Here is a 20758-nt window from a genome sequence, read left to right on the forward strand (position 1 = left end):
TTTATTTGACAGAGAGAGAGAGAGATAGGGAGAACAGGAACACAAGCAGGGGGAGTGGGAGAGGGAGAAGCAGGCTTCCTGCCGAGCAGGAAGCCCGATGCAGGGCTCAATCCCAGGACCCTGGGAACATGACCTGAACCAAAGGCAGACACTTAACGACTGAGCCACCCAGGCGCCTGATCAAAGATTGTATTTTAAAGGCAAAAGGTGATTATTCTTTAACTTTTTATTTTCAGCTTTTTGGGCAATAGAACCCTTCCTGGCTGGATGTAGGCTACTGTATGACTTTTGCACAAACAGAAGTAGGGAGCCTTCCCATAAAGTAGCCTGTGCAAGATCATAAATTAATTATTGACCGAATCCAGTTGGGTCTCAATTTTTCAGAAACTGGGTGTAGTACGGTACAAAGCAATTGCTGTCTCCTGGACGGGCGCCATCCCACTTTCTATAAAGTAGCTGTGAAACTTAAAAGAGACCCCAGAGAGTTCCCCTGTCCCTCCCACCATGTGAGGCTGCAATGAGAGAAAAGAGCCATTTATGAACCAGGAAGTGGTTTCTGACCAGACACCAAATCTGCTGACACGCTGAAGTTGGGCGTCCAGCCTCCAGAACTGTGAGACATAAATTTCTGTTGTTTATGGGCCACCCAGTATACGGTATTTTTTTTTAAAAGACTATTTATTTGAGAGAGAGGGAGACTGAGAGAGAGAGAGAGAAAGCACAAGCGGGGGGAGCGGCAGGCAGAGGGAGAGGGAGAAGTAGACCCCCCCCCAACACACAGCAGGGAGCCCGATGTGGGACTCAATCCCAGGACCCTGGGATCATGACCTGAGCCAAAGGCAGGCACTCAACTGACTGAGCCACCCAGGTGCCCCCCGTGTATGGTATTTTTGCTATAGAAATCTGAAGACTGCTATAAGACAATATCCCATCAATTTTACAAAAAAAGACTGTTTATTCCTTCATATTTCTAGTGAATACTAAAGTAAAGGGGCTAACAGGAAAATTAAGAGTGTTTGAAACCAAGCCCTGTAACCAATCAAGTTGATCCTCCACTTAGACCCCGCTCACCTCTTGGTGTGTAATCCGGACTCCATTATAAAAAGACATAACAGTATTAGGTCCCACTGCTACCTTTGAAAATAGTCCTTCTCCAGCACTGGAAATGAGAGATTCAGCAACATAAACCCTAAATAGAAAAAAGGGCCAAATGATGGTTCTTTTAGTTGGATATGTCACTCTTTATATCAACCACCAAAATATCAGGATAGCTAATGAATCCGAAGCATCAGTTCATAGTAATCCAGTGAGGAAGGAAGGAAGGGAGGATGAGAAGTTAAACCACAGTATTTGGCACTGAAAACTGAAGAACTTGTACTCATGTATCTTTAGGAGTGGTGTTTAAAATCTGCTCTCTGATATGGGGATTATTATATAGAGTCGATCCTTGAACAACATGGGTGTGAACTGTCAGGTCCACTTACATGCAGATTTTTTACAGTACTGAAAATGTCCTTTCTCTTCCTTATGACTTTCTTTTCTTTCTTTTTTTTTTTAAAGGTTTTATTCTTAAGTAATCTCTCCACCCAACATGGGGCTCCAACTCACAACCCCAAGATCAAGAGTTGCACCCTCTACTTGACTGAGCCGGACAGGCACCCCCCTTTATGATTTTCTTGATAACATTTTCTTTTGTCCAGCTGACTTTATTGTAAGAATACAGTGTATAACACATATCACATACAAAATATGTGTTAATCAACTGTTTGTTATTGGTGAGGTTTCCAGTCAACAGTAGGCTCTTAGTAGTTAAGTTTTTGGGGAATTAAAAGTTACATGTGGATTTTCAACTGCATGGGGTAGGGACAGAGGTCGATGCCCCAACCCGTGTGTTTTTCAAGGTTTCACTGTATTCATAAAGCAATGTTTGATATAAGATTTTTTTTTAATTTATATTTTTAGTTAATGAGTATTTTCACTGTCTTCCTGGATAAGTAAAACATTTCCAAAGTAATTAAAGCTATACCCAAGTTTGTCAATGCCAAATAGGAGGGAAAGACTGTTTTAATTAAGCTCTAAGATGAATCTTTCACATGAAAGAGTGACAAACAATTAACAAAACATATCCAGTAAGCACTTCCCAACAAAAGAGTTCATAACGGGTCTAGTAACTATGGCCCCAGGCCCACATCTGGCAGCTGCGCCCTTTTGTAAATAAAATTTTGTGGAACACAGCCACACCTATTTATTTAGTATTGTCGGTTGCTGCTTTGGGGTGACAAAAGCAGAGCTGAGGGGTTGCAACAGAGACCCACAAAGCCTAAAATATGGACAACGTGGCTCTTTACAGAAAGAGTTTGCCAATCCCTGGATTTACAGGAAAACAGCACTCATGACTACTGAACTGGATTTAATAAGAGAAGACACGCCCCATCAACAACTATTTCAGTTCTCTGGGCACTGGGATTCAATGATTCTGGCGGAACTGGTCATCTTTAGTTTTTGTTACATGGATCTTAGGCTTATTTTGTAGACTAGGGGACTGAATTATTGCTTCCAACTCTTTCCTCCTTCCCTGTGGTAGAATTAAACGTCCTGCTACTTAGCCACGTGACCTTGCGGTGCCTCCTTCAGAGTGGGGAGACGAGATGTACCCCTGCCTCAATCCCTGTGGGCTTGGCCGTAGGATCTACTTTGCTACCTGAACATGGGCAGGAGGACTGCGTGCCAGGTCTCAGGTGATAAGAGGCATGGCGAGTTTCTGCCAGCTTCCCTGAATTTCCATTCATCTCCATAGGAAGAAGATGCCCCAGGTGGCTGTTCCTCCTTTAGCCTCAGTCTTGGAATTCAGACGTGAGCCCAGAAGAGCCCAACTTGCAATCTGGAGTCCAGCCTCGTCCAGCTGAGCCAAGGGGAGCCGAGTGGAGCCCAGTCAAAAGTGGCTGAACCTCAGCTAACTTACAGAACCACGAGTGTAAAATAAAATGTGTGCATTCATAAACCACTGCGAGTTTTGAGGGCATCCTTCTACAGCCTCGTCACAACGGCAGTAACAAAAAAGACCGATATATACGATTATCGCGCTACTGTGTTTCGGGGCTACCAAGACACTGAACCTTCCCTTTGTAAATGGACCAGAGCTCTGCATCAAGAAAGAGGCCATTCATTCACTGTGACATTGTGGTGGGAGCCCTGTCACTTCAACCAGGGAAGAGGCCTATTTTCAGATGGGAACAGAACAGAAAGTGAGTGGAAGTTATGCTTTGCAAGCCACGCTTACAAAGAACAAGGCAAAGAGAAAACCAACCGCAGATGGCTCTCTTCCTCACCAACAGGCCAGTTGCTAGGGGAGAAAAGTCTCGGGCAGAGTACCAGGGAAAGCCACACCAACAACGGAGAGCTGGAGTTTAGAGAAGATGGACTGGAACGGGACTTGACACTTGGGGAGCGAGCTTACAGAATCAGAAGCTTGTCATTTGTACACTGGAAGCTTCTTATGCTTCTTATAGTCTTTCTTTCACTGCTGTTCTCCCTTCGTGAATCAAGAAATTGTCTCGTGTTCCAGACCCGCTCGGCGGGGCTGAGTAAAGGAGGCATTCTGGTTCCTGCCCAGGCTAGAGTTTTAAGGAGTACGAGATGCTCCCCTAGAGGCCAGCACGTGGCTGCAGCACCAGCTGCCCAGGGCCCCAAGAGAGGGGACGCTGGGGCAGGGCACAGTGGGCTCTCTATATGTAGAAGTTTCCTTCTGGGACTGACACGTGGTCGTTCTGTGCTTTATGGGTGGAGAAACTCTCTCACAGCGACAGATGCAAAAGAAGCATAAAAACACTCTTCCTCAGAATATATCAATATTTTCTTCTGCTCAGAGGGCTACAAAGGAGGATTAGTTCCCGCCATGAGGGTTATTTAACTTCCCATAAACAATGCCGTTCAAACCACAAGGAAAAAATTTACCTCTCTGATTCATATGGATCTGGAAGAAGAACACTGGTAGAAATGCAAGATGATGTCGATTTATCAAAGTGGTACACCGAACCTGAAAAGCAAGCGAACATCTCAATCTAGAGATTACCGAGTTAGGGGAGAGCTTTTAAAGCAGGAGTTAAATAATGAAAAATGTTATTCAAATTACACCGACTAGAATAAATTCTCCAATATAAATGAACAGTTTTTAGATTTGCTTTGGAGTTTTATTTTTAGGTCTTAATGAACAGCCATCAGATGTATCTCTTAAAATCCCATTTTTGCCTTTGAATTTTCTTTATTCAAATGGTTTACCAAAATGCTTGTGTAATTAAAATTTTTTAATCAAGATCCTGCTTTGTCATGAAATTTTGAGATCTCTCTGGTCAGATCGGGTTGGATGACGGTTTTAAAATTTTCTTGTGATTTTCTTCCTACTAGACACAGGGGCTGTAGATTCCAACCATCCAACCCCAGCAACTGTCCCCTTCGCTAAAAATAAACCTTTGCCTCACCAGAATTAAGAACAGAACTGCTTTTGATAAAGCAAAAACAAAGTCTTCTTATTTTTATCAAGGTGGTTCAGACACCAATCAGTAATTTATTCAGAAACTAAGGTACACAACTGTTCTAGAATTAACATTGGTTCTCTGCAAAGGATTAGCCTCTGGGAATCCTCCCAAAGCGCAATGAAGACAACCAATGCTCTAATGCCTAATAAGCAAAGAAACACATTTTAGAACCGAAGGGCTTACTCCTGTAAAGTAAATTCTTTTAGGCACTAAGGCATCACAAATCATCCCGTTAAGCAATTCCTCAGCGGTTACCAGGTCCTCCTTCTGGTTTTTGCTTGTTTGGTACAATCACAAAACCCAAATCAGTGTCTCAAACTAAAAGTTAAAAAGCAATCCAGATCGGTCAGTGTCTAGCTAGGAAACAGACCATTTGCGTATTTCAAAGAGAGAATTTCACTTAGGGAACTGGTTATAGGGAGCACAGAGGAACTGAGAAGCTGAAGGGGTCAGTGAGGAGCCTAGAGACTGGCAGGAGCTGAAGCCACGTAACCCTAAGCCAGAGGGACAAAGGTGGAGGTGGTGTGCCCGGGGCTCTAGAGCTGGGGTATACCGGCCCAGGGAAGCTGGGATGTGGGGGGACCTTCCTGGTGGGAGATGGAGTCAGGAGACAGGCCCCTGCTGGAGATGCTGCTGGACACAGAGACAGAGCTTCTTCCTGATGCCTTTCCTCTCCGTGGCCCTGGCCAGTGCCTCCCTGTGGCCAAACCCAGACAGAAGCCAACGCACGAGGGCCTAGGCAATGTGGCCTTCGAGGAGCAGAAGCCCCCATGCAATAAAAGCGGGGCAAGAGAAGGACGAGAAATGCATCTGAGAGCAAACTGGTAACGGACCAACGCACAATCCGTTAAAGCAAGTTAGCTGAAAAAAGAAAAAACCCACACTTTTTAACCAGACTTTTCTGTGAAATACTTGTTCTATTGTGCAGAAAATCTCCTCTGAACTCCCCCCTCCCTTCCTTAGACTAAACCTGTCATCACAATGTAACCATGGACCAGCTACATGGAGAGCCCCGCATTAGGGACGGTACAGATGCAAACAGGAGGGACATCTCCGGCTGCCTTCAAGGGGCTGACGCCATCTTTTCCGACACACGCTGTCCCTTCCTGTTTTTCCCCCACTGGCCAATGGGCCAAGGCTCCGGGCACACGGAGCACACTCTTTACTTATCCTCCTCTCCTCTGTAATTTATACTACGCCAGACCAGAATTCATTCATTTCCTTGACAGACATGAATTCTAAGCCTTAAAGACAGCACAGGAATTACCAGAGAAAGGAGTTCCTCTGCGGAGAGGGGAAGAGATGAGGCAGGAAGAAAGTCCAGCCTGAGCCCTGACGAGGAAATCAGCATGCAGGAGTGGGTAACTAGAAGCAGTCTGCGGTTACAGAAGCACGAAGAGAAAGGGTGTGGGGAGAGGTCAGCGAGGGGCAGGTTGGGATATTTGCCTTACGTTTTCCTTCTCCTCCCCACGCCGGACCAGATGGTGGCAGGGCCCCGTCAGACCTGGTCCACGGCTCACTCACTGTAACTGAGAGGGGGTGGGGGGTAGGCGAGAAGTGCCCCAAACCGAAGGCCCATGTTCCTCCCAGGCACCCGAAGCAGCCATGCTTCCTGATGCTTGTGAAACCCAAACTGCTCAACATGTCCTCAAATTAACAGTCCTACCAGAATCTTACCAAGAATCATGTGCCTCCTCCCCACCTTTTTTGTGGTCTTAAGTTAAGGTGAAGAGGGTGTTTGTTATTTACAACCAGGAGGTTTGTTTGTTTGTTTGTTTTAAGATTTTATTTATTTATTTGAGGGAGAGAGAGAGAGAGATAGTAAGAGAGAGCATGAGGAGGGGCGGGGGAAGGGGCAGAGGAAGAGGGGGAAGCAGACTCCCCCCACAGAGCAGGGAGCCCAATGTGGGACTCGATCCCAGGACCCTGGGATCATGACATGAGCTGAAGGCAGATGCTTAACTGACTGAGCCACCCAGGTGTCCCACAACCAGGAATTCTAAGAAAAATAACCCTTTGAGAATTATCACCCTCGCTTCCCAAAATCTGTTGCTTACTCACACCAAGAAGAACGTAAAGAGAACAGTAACTTCCCTTATGCTGTTGTATAGTAGGTACCAATATCTGTGTTTTATAATGAAGAAATAGGTTCCGAAGGGATAAATAACTTGCCCAAGACCATAGTACGGTAAATGTTAAAGCTGAAACCCAAATCAGGTGACTCTCAAGTTCACGTGGCTCTTGCCACTAAAACATGCTGCCACTGCTTAAGTTTTAAAATGGGCATCACCCATTGGGATCCTCCCCTGGCCTGGGGCCCCTCACTGCTAAACACGGTAGCACTGTCTCCGTTCAGAACATATGTGAAGAGCACAGAGAGTAGAATTTGAAGTGCAAAGATGACTGTTTCACTTAAAACTTTTCATTTTGGGATGATTTTAGATTTATAGAAAAGTTGCAAAGATGGGGCACCTGGGTGGCTCAGTCATTAAGCGTCTGCCTTCGGCTCAGGTCATGATCCCGGGGTCCTGGGATCGAGTCCCACACTGGGCTCCCTGCTTTGTGGGGGAGTCTGCTTCCCCCTCTTCCTCTGCCCCTTCCCCCGCCCCTGCTCCCTGCTCGGCGGGAGGCGTGCTTCTCCCTGTCCCACTCCCCCTGCTTGTGTTCCCTCTCTCACTGTCTCTCTCTCTGTCAAATAAATAAAATCTTAAAAAAAAAAAAAAAGTTGCAAAGGTAGTACAGAGCACCCCAATACTCCTCACGGTTTCTTGTAATGGTAACTTCTTATGTTACATGGTATGTTTGTCAAAATTAAGAAACCAACATAAATATGTTACTATTAACTAAACTTCAAACTTTATTCAGATTTCACCAGTTTTTCCACTAATGCCTTCTTTCCGTTCCAGGATCCAATCCAGAATCCCACATTGCATTTAGGCTGCCTCAATTTTTAACTTAAAAAAACAAAAACTGAGACATTTAAAATAACCAAGTTAGACCTAAGTGTAAATGCTAGATTTCCTAGTTTTGGACATTCTCCTCTGGAGATTCTCCTTCAGATCACAAATAGCTAAATATTATTTAGGACTATTTAGCATAGATTTATTATCTTCTCTGCTTTTTTTCTCTGTATAACCTAACTTAGATGGGACATATATGTACACATTGCTTTCAAGGAATGAGACCAATTTAAACAGATTTCGTTTGTTATGCTACCCAAAATACAAAATCTTGGTTTTTTTCCTTGTTTTTTTCCAGACTTTCTACAATAAATTATTTATTTATTTATTTATTTATTTATTTATTTATTTATTTATTTAAAAGATTTTATGTATTTATTTGACAGAGAGAGAGACAGCGAGAGAGGGAACACAAGCAGGGGGAGTGGGAGAGGGAGAAGCAGGCTTCCCATGGAGCAGGGAGCCTGATGCGGGGCTCGATCCCAGGACCCTGAGATCATGACCTGAGCCGAAGGCAGACGCTTAACGACTGAGCCACCCAGAAGCCCCCAATAAATAATTTTATACTCAGAAAAAAAAATGCTTAGTATGCCATACTGTACTTCTAAAAGGAAAAAGGATTTTTTTCTAATATGGATTCCACTGGGCTCACTCATGTATCCAGTATGTGCCCCGTGAAGATCCTGGGCTCTGAAGAAGGCAGGGGATGCCAACACGCATTTATCTTTCCAAATCAGAGCTCAGGCTGAATCAGCTTTACAATTTGTACCAACCTGGAGATCTACCTAATTGATTCTTTAATATCATTAAACTGTATTTCAGTTTTTTCTGAGATCTAACCTTTTGAGATGCATTGAATTACTGCTGTCATTTCTTCACTTCTTCCCTGTATTAGAATATATAGCTATGCCTTTATCATGTGACTTTTTAGCATCTGCTACTGAAATGCATGGTATTTATTTCCCCATCTCACTGATATTTGGCTTGGCTGTGCAATCTGCTTTGACCAATGAAAAGTGCCTGAAAGTGACATCATGTCCATTTCAAGCTAAGCTTTTAGAAGCAGCTTAGGTGTCTACTCATGCTCTGGCTTCTTGGACCCACTTGGGAAAATCTTGACCTAGGTCACCACAGTCCTTTCAGACTGGGCTCCAGAATTAAGACCTATAAGGCATAATAAGATAAGAAGCCTCAAGTCCAGCCATGTCCAGCCCAGCCCACCCTGACCCAGCTGAGTACAGCTCATCAGCAGACCTGTATTTGAGGACATGTCTGTTATGCAGCAAGGCTGATTATTAATACACGATTCAAGTGGACTAGACAAATTAATTTCTCTCAAATATGCCCTAACAACCTGCTTTGGAACTGGAGCAGCCCATCTGAAGCAGATCCGACTTACTTCCCGGCATCAGCTCAAAGTGAGGCCTTCCTTCTTCAGTGGACATAAGGGTAGCCAGTTTTCCCTCTATCATCTCTCCATCAATGAATTTTCCATAAAGTGCTGTCCTCTCATCAGGGTACACATAGGCTATCTTCTCTCCAGTCATCTCCCCATCTTCATTTACTTCTCCCACAAGGCTGCCTCCATCCTGATGGGAGAAACCAAAAGCCAGAAAATATTATATGTAGTATTTATCTATATGACACGACTTCAAGGACTTTTTCTTGCGTGCTCCCATCATTGCTAGCGCTAACATTAACAGTTGAACTCAAAGCTTTCATGTGAGAAAAACATGATGCATACCTCCCCATGCAGCCCCATACAAATAAACTGCTAGAAGTTACACACACAGAAGCACAGAAGCCTGATTTAGGGAGTCAGAGACTGAGCCGCACTTTATAATCCTGACAAGTCACTCTATTTTGGTTCGTTATCTAAGAAGCAAATGCATTGTATCTGTAATATTAGTTACAAATATTTAAAGGAAATGTAACTATGTGTTAAACTGTGGGCCCATATCCAATGTGATGAGGATCTATAGCAAGATGGTTTTACCCACTTTCATACCATCTCACTTCTTCTCCATGTGGGATTTTGGATTTCTGGTCTACTAAGGAAATCTTTAGTTCAAATGTATTCAAGAATTAATTTAGTGTACATGACTAAAGAGAGCCATCTGCATGTTCTAGGAGATAAACAAAAGGACTTGTGGACACTGCCTTTCCGAGAATCTTACACCGTCACTTTAATGGTATTACAAGGAAAAGTGAAAAAAAAATCAACTAAATTCTATTCCCTTCGCCATCATCTCTTTCTTCCCACTTGTATTGACTGCTCCCTTCTGTCTCCTTCCAGGAGCGAAGCCAGCTATGCTTCCTGCTTAACTGTCACTTGCTTTCATTCCTAAGGGTCATTAAATACTTTAGGGCAGAGGCTCTGATAGAATTCTGTATCCTGGTAAGCGCTAGGGACATGGCAGGTGATCCATAAATGACTTTTGAATTGAACTGGGATACCAAAAAATAATCTAATAAATAATCAAAAAATAATTGGATCTAGGGTACAAGCGACGTTTCCTCCCCCACCCCCCATGTAGAAGGTCTTTATGGTATAACTGAAAATCTGAGACCTACGTGGGTTCAATATAACAATACTAATGCCATGACATCTTCTAAAAGCTTGGTTATTTTGCCAAATCAAAGGTTCTAGAAACAGCTACTCAAAGTCAGTGGTGTAGGATGACTTCTGAGTGATCTCAAATGCTGCTTACTGAGAGACAGCAGGAATAAATAACATCAGGTACCTGATTTCTACAGCTCACCATAGTCTAATTGCTCTTTGGAGGAAAAAGGTTATAAGTTTAAAAACGAACCACAGCACTTTCATAGACAGAAAAATACTTGGCAGCATTTTTAACGCGTAGAAAGTGCCTTAGAGCTATATGATTGCTCTTTCTCCTCCCAGAGTTAATTCTGAATAAGCCAGCATAAATGGGGATGATACTTTCTGCAAGATCTGCCTTCAGGCTTTCAGTGGTGATTACTGAGCTGAAGGGCGTTAGAGCACTTGTGCGTCTAACATGCCGTAACTAATGTAAGCCAATGTCTCGACTTATTTGTGCATAATTCTGTCTTTCTAAGCTCTCACGTTTTTTTTTTTTTCCTTAAGTACTTTAAACTTTTGGTCAGGGAGGCAATGAATCTATTTGTCTAGTATGATAAAGCAGAGTTTCTTCTTTTATTTCCAAAAGGAGGTATACATTTTTTTTAAAGATTATTTATTTGTGAAAGAGAGACAGAGATAGTGAGAGAGAGCATAAGCGGGGAGGAGAGAGAGAAGCTCCCTGCCGAGCAAGGAGCTGGATGCGGGACTTGATCCCAGGACCCCGGGATCATGACCTGAGTGGACGGCAGACACTTAACTAACGGAGCCACCCAAGTGACATCATTCTGAAAGAAATAAGCTGTCCTGAGAGTAAGCTTATAAATAGTATAAGGCGAATCACTATTTTCCCTCCTCTTGTTCCTGCTTTGACTCTGTATCACAAAAACGTCCTTGTCTGCTGTGTCAGGGAGTGTCGGGGAGGAAGCTGCTACCTTCTCTCCTCTGCTCGGTGGCTCCTCTTCATGGGAGAAGGAATCATTCATTTGATTAGTGAGAAGGCAGAGTCTGACACCCACTGACACCCATCTCTTTATTGGGTGGGGGTTAGCAGGATAAAGCCTGCTGCTCCCAGAGGTCCTGCGACATCTTCACTCACGCTGTCCTGGGAGCTGGCGGAGCCGGCAGGCTGCACCTGTTGCCCTCTCCTGTTCTCTCCTTGGGGAAGCTCCCCAGGCAGGCCCTACTCCCCCGGGGGGCGGCCTGCAACTTTCTAGAGCTCTATCTGCCGCTGGTCCAACTGTTTAGTTCAGACGGGGAAAGAATAGAAGCCCATTTTGACTTTGGGTCCACATCACATCTCCAATCCCCCACTACTGTTATAATATAACCATCTTGATCTCTGACACCTGGAGACATAGGTGTCTTAGTTGATTCTGAATCCAGAGAGAAGAGGGGTGTGATCAGCCCCCTCAACTGCCAACAGATACCATATATAAAGCAAGTGTTATCCCAAGTTAATTTTGGAAGCTCATAACTCCCTAGTGCTTCTTTCCTAAGGCAGAGTCTTCTCTTGGCATTTAATAAGATAATAATGAACACCAAAGACTAAAATAAAATGTAGGTGCACCATTTAGGTGTCAAGATGCAACTACACTGAGTGAAATGGATCCATTCACCTTGGTGCATCTTTGATCTCCTCTAGAGACTTTAATTGATCATAGTCACAAGTAAGATGACAGGTAGGAGGAGGCCTCTTTCCTATACCCAGCCTCCCGCAGAGGGTTCCACTTTCTCTGACTTCATGATTCACTGTCATGTCAGCAGATCCCCAGTCCCAGTCAGCAAGATGCTCAACCGGCCTACTCATGAGGCAACAGAAGTCTCAGTCTTCCTAAGCTGGTAAGTACCTCCACGACGTCCCTCTTCCTGCCTGCCTTATGGGCAGTAACCCAAAGGACTCCTGATCTATCACAGAGCCTACCAAGAAGATATGTAATTGCTTTGGTAATTATTTTAAAAATGTTTTACAGTATTCTTTCCTTAAGCCCTGTTCCTAGAGTATAACTTGTTTTTAAAGAACAATAATGTGTAAGTAGATTTAGCTGGGGCTACTTTTCTTATTACACATGTAATAGATCATTTGTTTTTATTAATGTTTTTTTAATCATAAGAAGATAGGGTTCAGAGTAAGAAAAATTGTCTTGTATTTTGACTTAAGCTCTGGACAAAATAAAATATTACTACTGTTATTTTTAGTTTTTTTTTTTTTAAAGTAAGCTCTATATCCAACACGGGGCTCAAACTCATGACCCCAAGATCAAGAGCTGCATGCTTTACTGACACAATGAGCTAGGTGCCCTGGACAAAATAAAATAGTAGATAAAATATTTTCTAAGGTCTATTTTCTGACATATTTTCTGAAAATTCACTAATAACAGATGGGATATTTGAAATGCAAACAACAATTAGAGCATTAATTCCCAAGCCAATGGGTTCTGCCACATCATTTGCTCTAGTAAACTCCAGAAATATTGGAAAATGTTATCAAATACTCAAAGGCAAGTTAATTTTAATTACCTTAATTTAAGCAACATAAGCCATAAATCACTTATAAAGTAGGGAATAGGGTTGTAAAATCAAGTAATAACAGTGCAGTAAGTCCCAAAAGATGGGAGATTGTTGGATCAGTTCTCCTGTATGAGAACCAGAATAAAATTAATAGCAACACAATGGAATATTCCACCATCTCTTTCTATATACCAAAAGAAAAAAATATATATATATATAAGATTTTATTTATTTTCTTGAGAAAGAGAGAGAGAGCAGAAGCAGCATAAGCGGCAGGCAGCGGGGAGAGGGAGAAGCAGACCCCCGCTGAGCAGGGAGTCTGATGCAGGACTCGATCCCAGGACCCTGGAATCATGACCTGAGCTGAAGGCAGACGCTTAAACGACTGAGCCACCCTGGTGCCCCCCAAAAGAATATTTTTAAAAAGCACACATTTTTGTCTTTATTAGTGGTACAATAAAGCCATTTTGTCCCAATTTGTTTGAATCATGACTATCCATTCCTTTCCAAAACAACACCGAGGAGGAATGAATAGTAGCTGTGAGGATCAACAATCTAAGAGGATAGTGAGTAACAGTGAGGGGCACCCCTTGGAAGCTGGTGGCTTCAGCTCCTGTGACTCTCTCAAGTTTCATAGCTTCACATTTTCTAACATAGAGGCTACATTTTACTCTTTATTGCCAGGAGCCAAAGCATTGGCTTAACCCATGTTACGTTCCAGCAAAATGAACAGTCACCAGGCTTACTGGGTAGTATATCCAGCAGACTCCATGCCGAATGTTATCCTTGTACTGCCCCTTGAAGATCAATCTCCCATCCGTGTCATACTCCTGGGCGGGCCCATTCAGCTCTCCGTCTACATATGTGCCCTGGAGAACGCCCCCGTCCTCATAAGTGTACACTCCCTGGCCCTGCAGGGCATCGTCCACATAATACCCTTCCAGGGTGCTGCGAGAGAAGGGAGAACAGAAGGGAATAGTCAGACCATGGCCCCACTCTCTTAGAAGAAAGGATCACAGGCAACGCTCTCTTTCGCTGCTGACCTGTATTCAGTGCACCTCCTGAATTCCCTACATCGCTAAGAAAAATACTCCCGCGATTTGGGTAGGATTAGGGACAGAGGGAGATTTCATTCTTAACTTCCCGGTTCCCATTCATCCTTTTTCTCTGCTAGCAGAAATAGAGAAGAATAAAGCCACAGGTGGAAACTGAGACCAAGCCTCATCTGAATATGTTTTCAAGGCTAAGATGCTGACCAGTACCAGGCAATAGAAATGGTGGTGTTACCCTTTTCACATATAAACCGCTCATGTTTAATTCCCTCAACACTGGTCCAGACTTCACTGGGTTCTCAAGCTCTTTCAGATGGCTTGTATATAGTGGTCCTTAAGGACCACAATAGTGGTTTAGAATGTAAATATCTACATATTTATTTAGGGCATTAGTGTATTATTTATGGGTGACAACCATAATTGATATCCAGTCAAAAGAACCCCTTCCATTTATTTGGATGATATATGGGGATTTACTTAAGTATACGCATGTGCGCACCTGTGTGTGTGTGTGTTTGAGCGTGTGTGTGTGTGTGTGTACATGATCAGGGCAAATGGGGACAAGTAAGGAAGACTGCAGCCTGAACCTCGTTAATATCATTAGCAGCCTGATAGTGTTGAGACCCCTCCTTCCACAACAGAAGAAACTCACAGGGGTGCTGCTCATGGTGAATTTATAAGAACCTCCCCCTCCCTCTTCATAGAACACTTTTGGAATTTCAATCTGTTTTCAGGATTAGCTTCTCAAAGGCCATTGTGCAACGAAACCAACTTTACCAAAAATTCCCTCTATGTACTACAACTTGGAATAAGGGAAAAGAGTACCTCAAATAATTTTTTAAAATTTAAAATGTAAGATGTTTAGCAATGGTGACAGTTTGTTTTAACATCTGCAGATAGCACTCACCCATTAATTCACCTAACAAACATTTATAGGGTGCCTCGTAAGTAGCGAGCATTGTGGGAGGTTCTAGAAAGCACGAGGAACACAAGGAGAGCATGGCAGGCACCCACTGTGTATGTGGATAGATGGGATGCCAAGGGGGCCGTGGGAACTGAGGTGGCTGCACCTGGTTGTGCCTGGTAAAGTCTGGGCTTGCTTACTGAATGACAGAATGATCTATGATTGTTAAATGAAAAGCACAATCTAAGTAACTGTAGCCGCTGATCACACTGTACTTACACTATGGGTAAGAAACAGTTCTTTCAGTTTTGTTTGTACTACCAATGATAAATAGGCTGAATAAATTCATGAAGAGAATAAAGTGCACTTTAGCATAGCCCTTGCATAAATAATCAAAATTCTGTATCAATGAGGTTGGAATTAGTGAGTTTCGACTGTCATTAGACTCCCCCCACCCATGACCAAAAAAAATTAAAAATAAAAATAAGAACAACCTTGGGGAAGGATAGCTAATCAACTGACGTAATGATACAATAGTGCAAAAAACTACTTACTCACCTATCTTCCCATTTAGGCTGGCCAGATAAAATATAGGAGGCTCAGATAGGTTTGAATTTCAGATAAACAACAGTTAATTTTTTAGTATAAATAGGTCCCTAATATTGAGCAGAACACACACTTATCCTAAAATATTTTTTGTTGCTTATCCGAAATGCCATTTTAAGTGAGTGCCCTGGATTCTTATTTGCTCAGCCTGGCAACCCTATTTACTAAGTTCTCAGGAACATTCAAAACATTCCTGTGTGTGTTTGAGCAGAATTCTCCCCTGACACACTAGTCTAGTCTGCCAATATTTCTCAGGTTATGATAAAATCTACAAGGCCTGGGTCTTGCAAATCGCTTAACAGTAATATGGACTTGCACATATTTCCCCCTAAGTAGCTTGTCCCATTGTCCCTTACAATGGAGCCCATCCCTATTAGTCTCATAACACTAAGAACCAATAGCTATTTCCCTCTTTGCCCAAATGACAAAGGTGCACAAATGCAAACTCTTACGGCGCTGAAGAGCAAAACTGACTGCATTATTTTTCAGCACCTGCTTGAGGAAGACTGTTAGTGCTCTCAGCAAATCAGTATGATAGCTTGGAGGAAATCTGACGACCAAAGGGGCACATTATTGCATGAACTGGGGGCCTCCAGGGCAAGAAAAATGGTAAGGCTTTGACATCCTCTGGCACCGAGGAAATAAAATAAAAGCTTCTGAGTCTGGGGTCCAAGGTCCTGCCATTCTTTCTAACTTTTCTTCCAGAAGAGGGTGGCAAACCACGGCCTGCTCCTTGTTTCTGTATGCACAGTCCTTCCCCGCGTCCTCTGTGGCTGCCTTCATGTCACCACAGCGGAGTTGCAGAGGGAAGACTGACCCCTGTATTGTAGGCCCAAAAAGCCTACAGTATTTACCATCTCACCCTATACAGAAAAAGTTCGCTGACCCCTGTTCTAGAGTCCCCTGCTCACATTAGTCTATTCACTGGCCCCAGGCACACGCACCTCTCTGTATCTTAGCTCCCACACTATGGCACCCTTGCTTCTGCCTTTAAAACATATGTAACCAAATGGTTTAAATCCCTGAGGACACATTCAGGAAAAAAGCTGTGGGTCACATTTTCTTTCCTTTTTTTTTTTTTCATTCAAAGCAAAAATAACCTTGGGATAATAACGACTATCCTCAAGCCTCTGGCATTTTTCTATTCAAAAAAGAAATATGCTGAGAAAATGGCACTGTTTTGTGGCCACTAAATTGTTAGTATCAGAGAATACTGGAGAGGTAGCTACATACGAGTAGCTTTCTCATCCTTCTTGCTGAAACTGGATGGAGAGTTGCATTTTGGAGGAAGTCTGCTCATACTGGCTTAACCGGAGCCTACCCACCCTACTTCCCCCAGAGTCTACCCTGAGCTCCGCAACCAGTCCATATTTCTCACTGGAGCCTCATCACGAACCATCGCAGAGCTTTCGTGTCTTTACTGATGGTCACCTTATGTGTCCCATTTCTCTAACTAGACTCTAAGCCCTTTGTAGGAACAAGTTAGGTGTTATCCATCCACGTATCCCTCCCTAACACAGGAACACAGCCTATCTTCAAGTGGTACTTCCTAAATGAAAGAATGGAAATGGAAACTGGGCTAGTTCTGCTTTGAGAAGAGATAATTAAGAGGGAACATAACAATGTTATGCAAGTGCAGGGAGTACTCTTTCTATGCAGTATATGTGCATAGAGTCTGCTCGTCAGGAAGGTCTCTTAAACTCTCCCTGCTTCATTTCTTCATTTGTAAACTGTAGCTACTAACAGGGTTATAATAAGGATTAAATGGGTTCATATATATCAAGTGCTTAGAAGATGATCTAGGACATACTGATTGCTCAAATAAGTAATAGCTATTATGATTAAGCATGCACACTCATGGTTATGATGGTGAGCTTTCTACTGAGAAACTGGGCTTAAAACATCATCAGGGAAATAGTTATGAGATAATGGAATAGTCAAAGACATTTACCAAAACTGCTTTAAATCTACAAAAAAAAAAAAAAACAGGCAAGAAAGGTTCCTCTGTCTGGAATAATTTATGAGCAACCCATTGCATGGCAAAAGGATGAAATAAATGTTCCTTTAAGTGAAAAAAGTAACACGTATTCATTGTAAAACAAAGAAAAACCAAACCAAGTACTACAAAGATGTAGAACGTAGAAATTCCCAGTCCTCTCGCTCAATTTGGCATATACCATTTAAGACTTTTTCCCCATTTATATATCATGCACTTTCCCACCTTTGTTGTTTCTGTTTTAATAAAAATGGTATCATACTATATACAGTGTTCTTGACTGGTATTTCCTGAAGTCTCTTTCAACATCTTGGCAGATTCTTTAGTATGTTAAGAAACTTCAAAAATGGTCTTTCGACTTAGATTTTTCTGGCACCCGCATCTGAATCAAGTAACCAGAAAATGTGGAGAAAATTAAAACATCAACTTTAATTAAATTTCTTTCTGTACATATACACACAGACCATTGTTACCTGTTTTATCAAAGCTCTTGTACTTAAATTTCCAGTGATAAATTAAATTAGGAAATCTAACTTAAAAAGAAACTGGGAATTTTTGTAATTATTTACCTAGACAGACACATCTGCATTTTACTCAAATATTATTATATTTTCTTTTTAAAATTCTCTTTAATATCTGAATACACAAAAGTGCTCTTAGGAGATATGACAGCTTGGGCTTCTCCTTGTTATTCTGGGGTCCAGAATGTTTCAGGCTTTCCACCTCGTGAGGCACAAACTCTGTTCCCTCCCCCATTGTGTTCCCTTCCTTTCGTCAGCTGTTGTAATACAAGAACCAAGAGGGAAATTTTAAGTGAATCATAATTCTACTTTAAATTCCCACTTCTAACCGAATTAAATTGTGACTCTTGGTATTGAAACATCGTTTAAACAGTTATTTTATGTGACAATATATATTATCTCTTTTTTTAAAAATTGAGATGTAACTGACATATAGTAATATATTATACATTATCTCTTTAAAATACTGAACACAAAGTAAAGATGAACACTAAGTAAAGAAAAAGAAGAACATCTCCCACAAACCTAAACCATCTGCTCGGGCTCTGAGAGAAACTTCAACTTCTTACAAGGGGTGATAAGCAAGCTGAATGGAGCACTACCATGCTTCCATGTAATAGAGTGTGCTGTCTATCTTTAAAGTTTTTTTTTATCCTTTAGTAGAAGATCTGTGAGTCTGTAGGATCTGATTATTATAAAGGCTCAAGATGACAGTATTGAATAGCAATTAGTGAAATTTAGTTTTGCTCTCTAAAAATAAATCCTATGGGTGGCTCAGCTGGTTAAGCGTTAGACTCTTGATTTCAGCTCAGGTCATGATCTCAGGGTTGTGAGATCGAGCCCCTCTTCGGCTCTGTGCTTAGTGGGGAATCTGCTTGGGATTCTCTCTCTCCCTCTCCCTCTGCCTCTCTCTCCCTGTCTAAAAATAAATAAATAAATAATCCTAGCCATCATTATCAACAAATAATAGCGACAGCAATAGTGAGAAATAATAATAATAATCCTCCTTGATCTTGAGGGCATTATGTTAAGAGAAATACGTCAGACAAAGACAAATATTGTCTGTCCTCACTTACATGTGGAATCTAAAAAAGCCTAACTCATAGAACAGAGTAGAATGGTGGTGGCCAGGGGCTGGGGGATGGGAGAAATGGAGAGCTGTTCGTCAAAGGAGACAAATTTCAAGCCATAAGATGAATAAATTCTGAGGATCTAATGTACAGCATGATGACTATAATTAACAATACTGTATTATGTACTTCAAAGTTCTTGAGAGTAGATCTCAAATATTATCACCATTAAAAAAAAGGTCATTATATCAGGGGATGGAGGTGTTAACTGACCTTATTGTGTAATCATTTCACTATATAAATGTATCAGATCATCATGTTGTATACCTTACACTTACATATATCATATGTTGATAATATCTCAATAAAGCTGGAAAAATACAGATACAGAGTAAAAGGAAACAAATCCATTTTTTCCCATATGTGCCTCCTAGGAATCCTCCACTCTGCAAGGTCTTTACAGGTTTTCTCATTCAATCTTCACAATAACTTGGAGGAGTCGGTATAATTATCTGCACTTTACAAATGAGGAAATAAGTTCACAGATCAGAGTTCTTCAGACCTGATTCTTCAAGTAAACTTTCCAACAATTTGCCAAGCTCCTACAAGACAGTAAATAAATTCAACCCAGCACTCTTTTGAACTCTTCACAAATTATAGCTAACAAGTGACTTCAAGTAAACTTCAAGCAAGAAAGCAGTCGGGGTCAGAGCTATTTCCTTGCTTCTTTTTAGAGGAGAGTTTTAGGTGTAGTGAGAAGAGAAGGGCTCTGGAATTGAGCTCACTTTGGCTTGAATCTCAACTCCAACCCCTGCTGATTAGGTGACCTTGGGCAAGTTATTTAACCACTCTGTGCCTTCGTTTCTTCATATGTAAAATAGGATTATAAAGCCTACTTCACAGGTTGTTCTGAAGGAAACGTGTCCAGGGTTGAACAAATGATAGGTATTCAAAGTTATTCATTTCCCCCCCCCCCCACTTCCTTTCCTTCTGTATGTCACAAAAGTTTTTGCCTTAATCAGAACAGTTCATTAGAATACAGACAAATGTATTTGTTGAGCCTGGTTCCAGCAAAAGCTGGATGACTATCAGGAACACAGAAAGGACTTCTGCCTTGTGTGGGAGGCTGGGAATACATGACTTCAGAAGTCCATTCCGACTCCAATCTCCCTGAAATGTGACCAAGTATTTTCTAAAAACCAAACCCAAGGAATGGTGCATGGGCCCGTCACCTGGAAAATGTCAGCCTTTCTCAGTGGCTCACCGAATGGACAGCCTTGCTTAGATTATTTGGCCAATGATAAACTACAGAAAGACCTCTTAGCTGGACACATCAGTGTCACAATCAACACTAGGACTAGTAAATAATACTTTGAAATCTTATTGGCATGTCAAGGGGAAGCATCAATAATATAAAAAATATGTAACTAAATGAATTAACTCACCTTTACCTGATAGTCAGGCTAAAAACCACACAATTCCCTAATATTACCCAGCCCAAAGCCAAGCTGCATTGAAATACCTTTCTTGTTACCATTCTAAAATTTCAAGTAGTTCTGCAAAATTACCTTTGCATCTATAAATCTTGGTTGAAATGAGAACAATTAGGGAAAAAATGCCTTAAAATGAGCATCCAGAATTGGGGATTAATATAAAAATGAGAGATGTGTACATCAAAGTACTCTGCATACTAAATACTTTCGTAATAGGCACCCACCACAGTCCAGTGGTGCCAGACAGACTCCAGAGCCACAGCAATGAAGCTTCTAGATCCCTTTCTCCTCACTGCATCAATGCCTTCATCTCAGGACCAGAGCAGATACTAAGTCCCAATGACCTAATCTTAGTCTTAGGGCATTTTCTTCATTCTTTACAAAGGGGGAGAAAATGGAAAACAGTAACGGCTTGAAAAGACAATTTAAAAAATAAGGTCAATTTTCCCATTCGTTCCTAATTCCTGGGATAAATTATCTGGTAAAGAATGACTGATCTGACTTAAGG

The 20758-nt window shown here is 42.0% G+C and overlaps 1 protein-coding gene across 2 annotated transcripts in view; it reads right to left on the reverse strand.

Moving 5' to 3' along the window:
- The window catches only part of SETD7 (SET domain containing 7, histone lysine methyltransferase), a 46943-nt gene that overhangs the window by 13011 nt on the left and 13174 nt on the right, over positions 1 to 20758 (reverse strand). For both annotated transcript variants that reach the window (XM_036078961.2, XM_036078962.2), the window contains exons 3-6: positions 13355 to 13556; positions 8895 to 9084; positions 3955 to 4036; positions 1072 to 1189 (exon numbers count right to left, since the gene is read on the reverse strand). In XM_036078961.2, coding sequence (XP_035934854.1) covers positions 1072 to 1189; positions 3955 to 4036; positions 8895 to 9084; positions 13355 to 13556 — 592 coding nt within the window. The remainder of the gene's footprint in view (positions 1 to 1071; positions 1190 to 3954; positions 4037 to 8894; positions 9085 to 13354; positions 13557 to 20758) is intronic.

This window comes from Halichoerus grypus, chromosome 3, assembly GCF_964656455.1.
Source record: "Halichoerus grypus chromosome 3, mHalGry1.hap1.1, whole genome shotgun sequence".
Lineage (NCBI taxonomy): Eukaryota > Metazoa > Chordata > Mammalia > Carnivora > Phocidae > Halichoerus > Halichoerus grypus.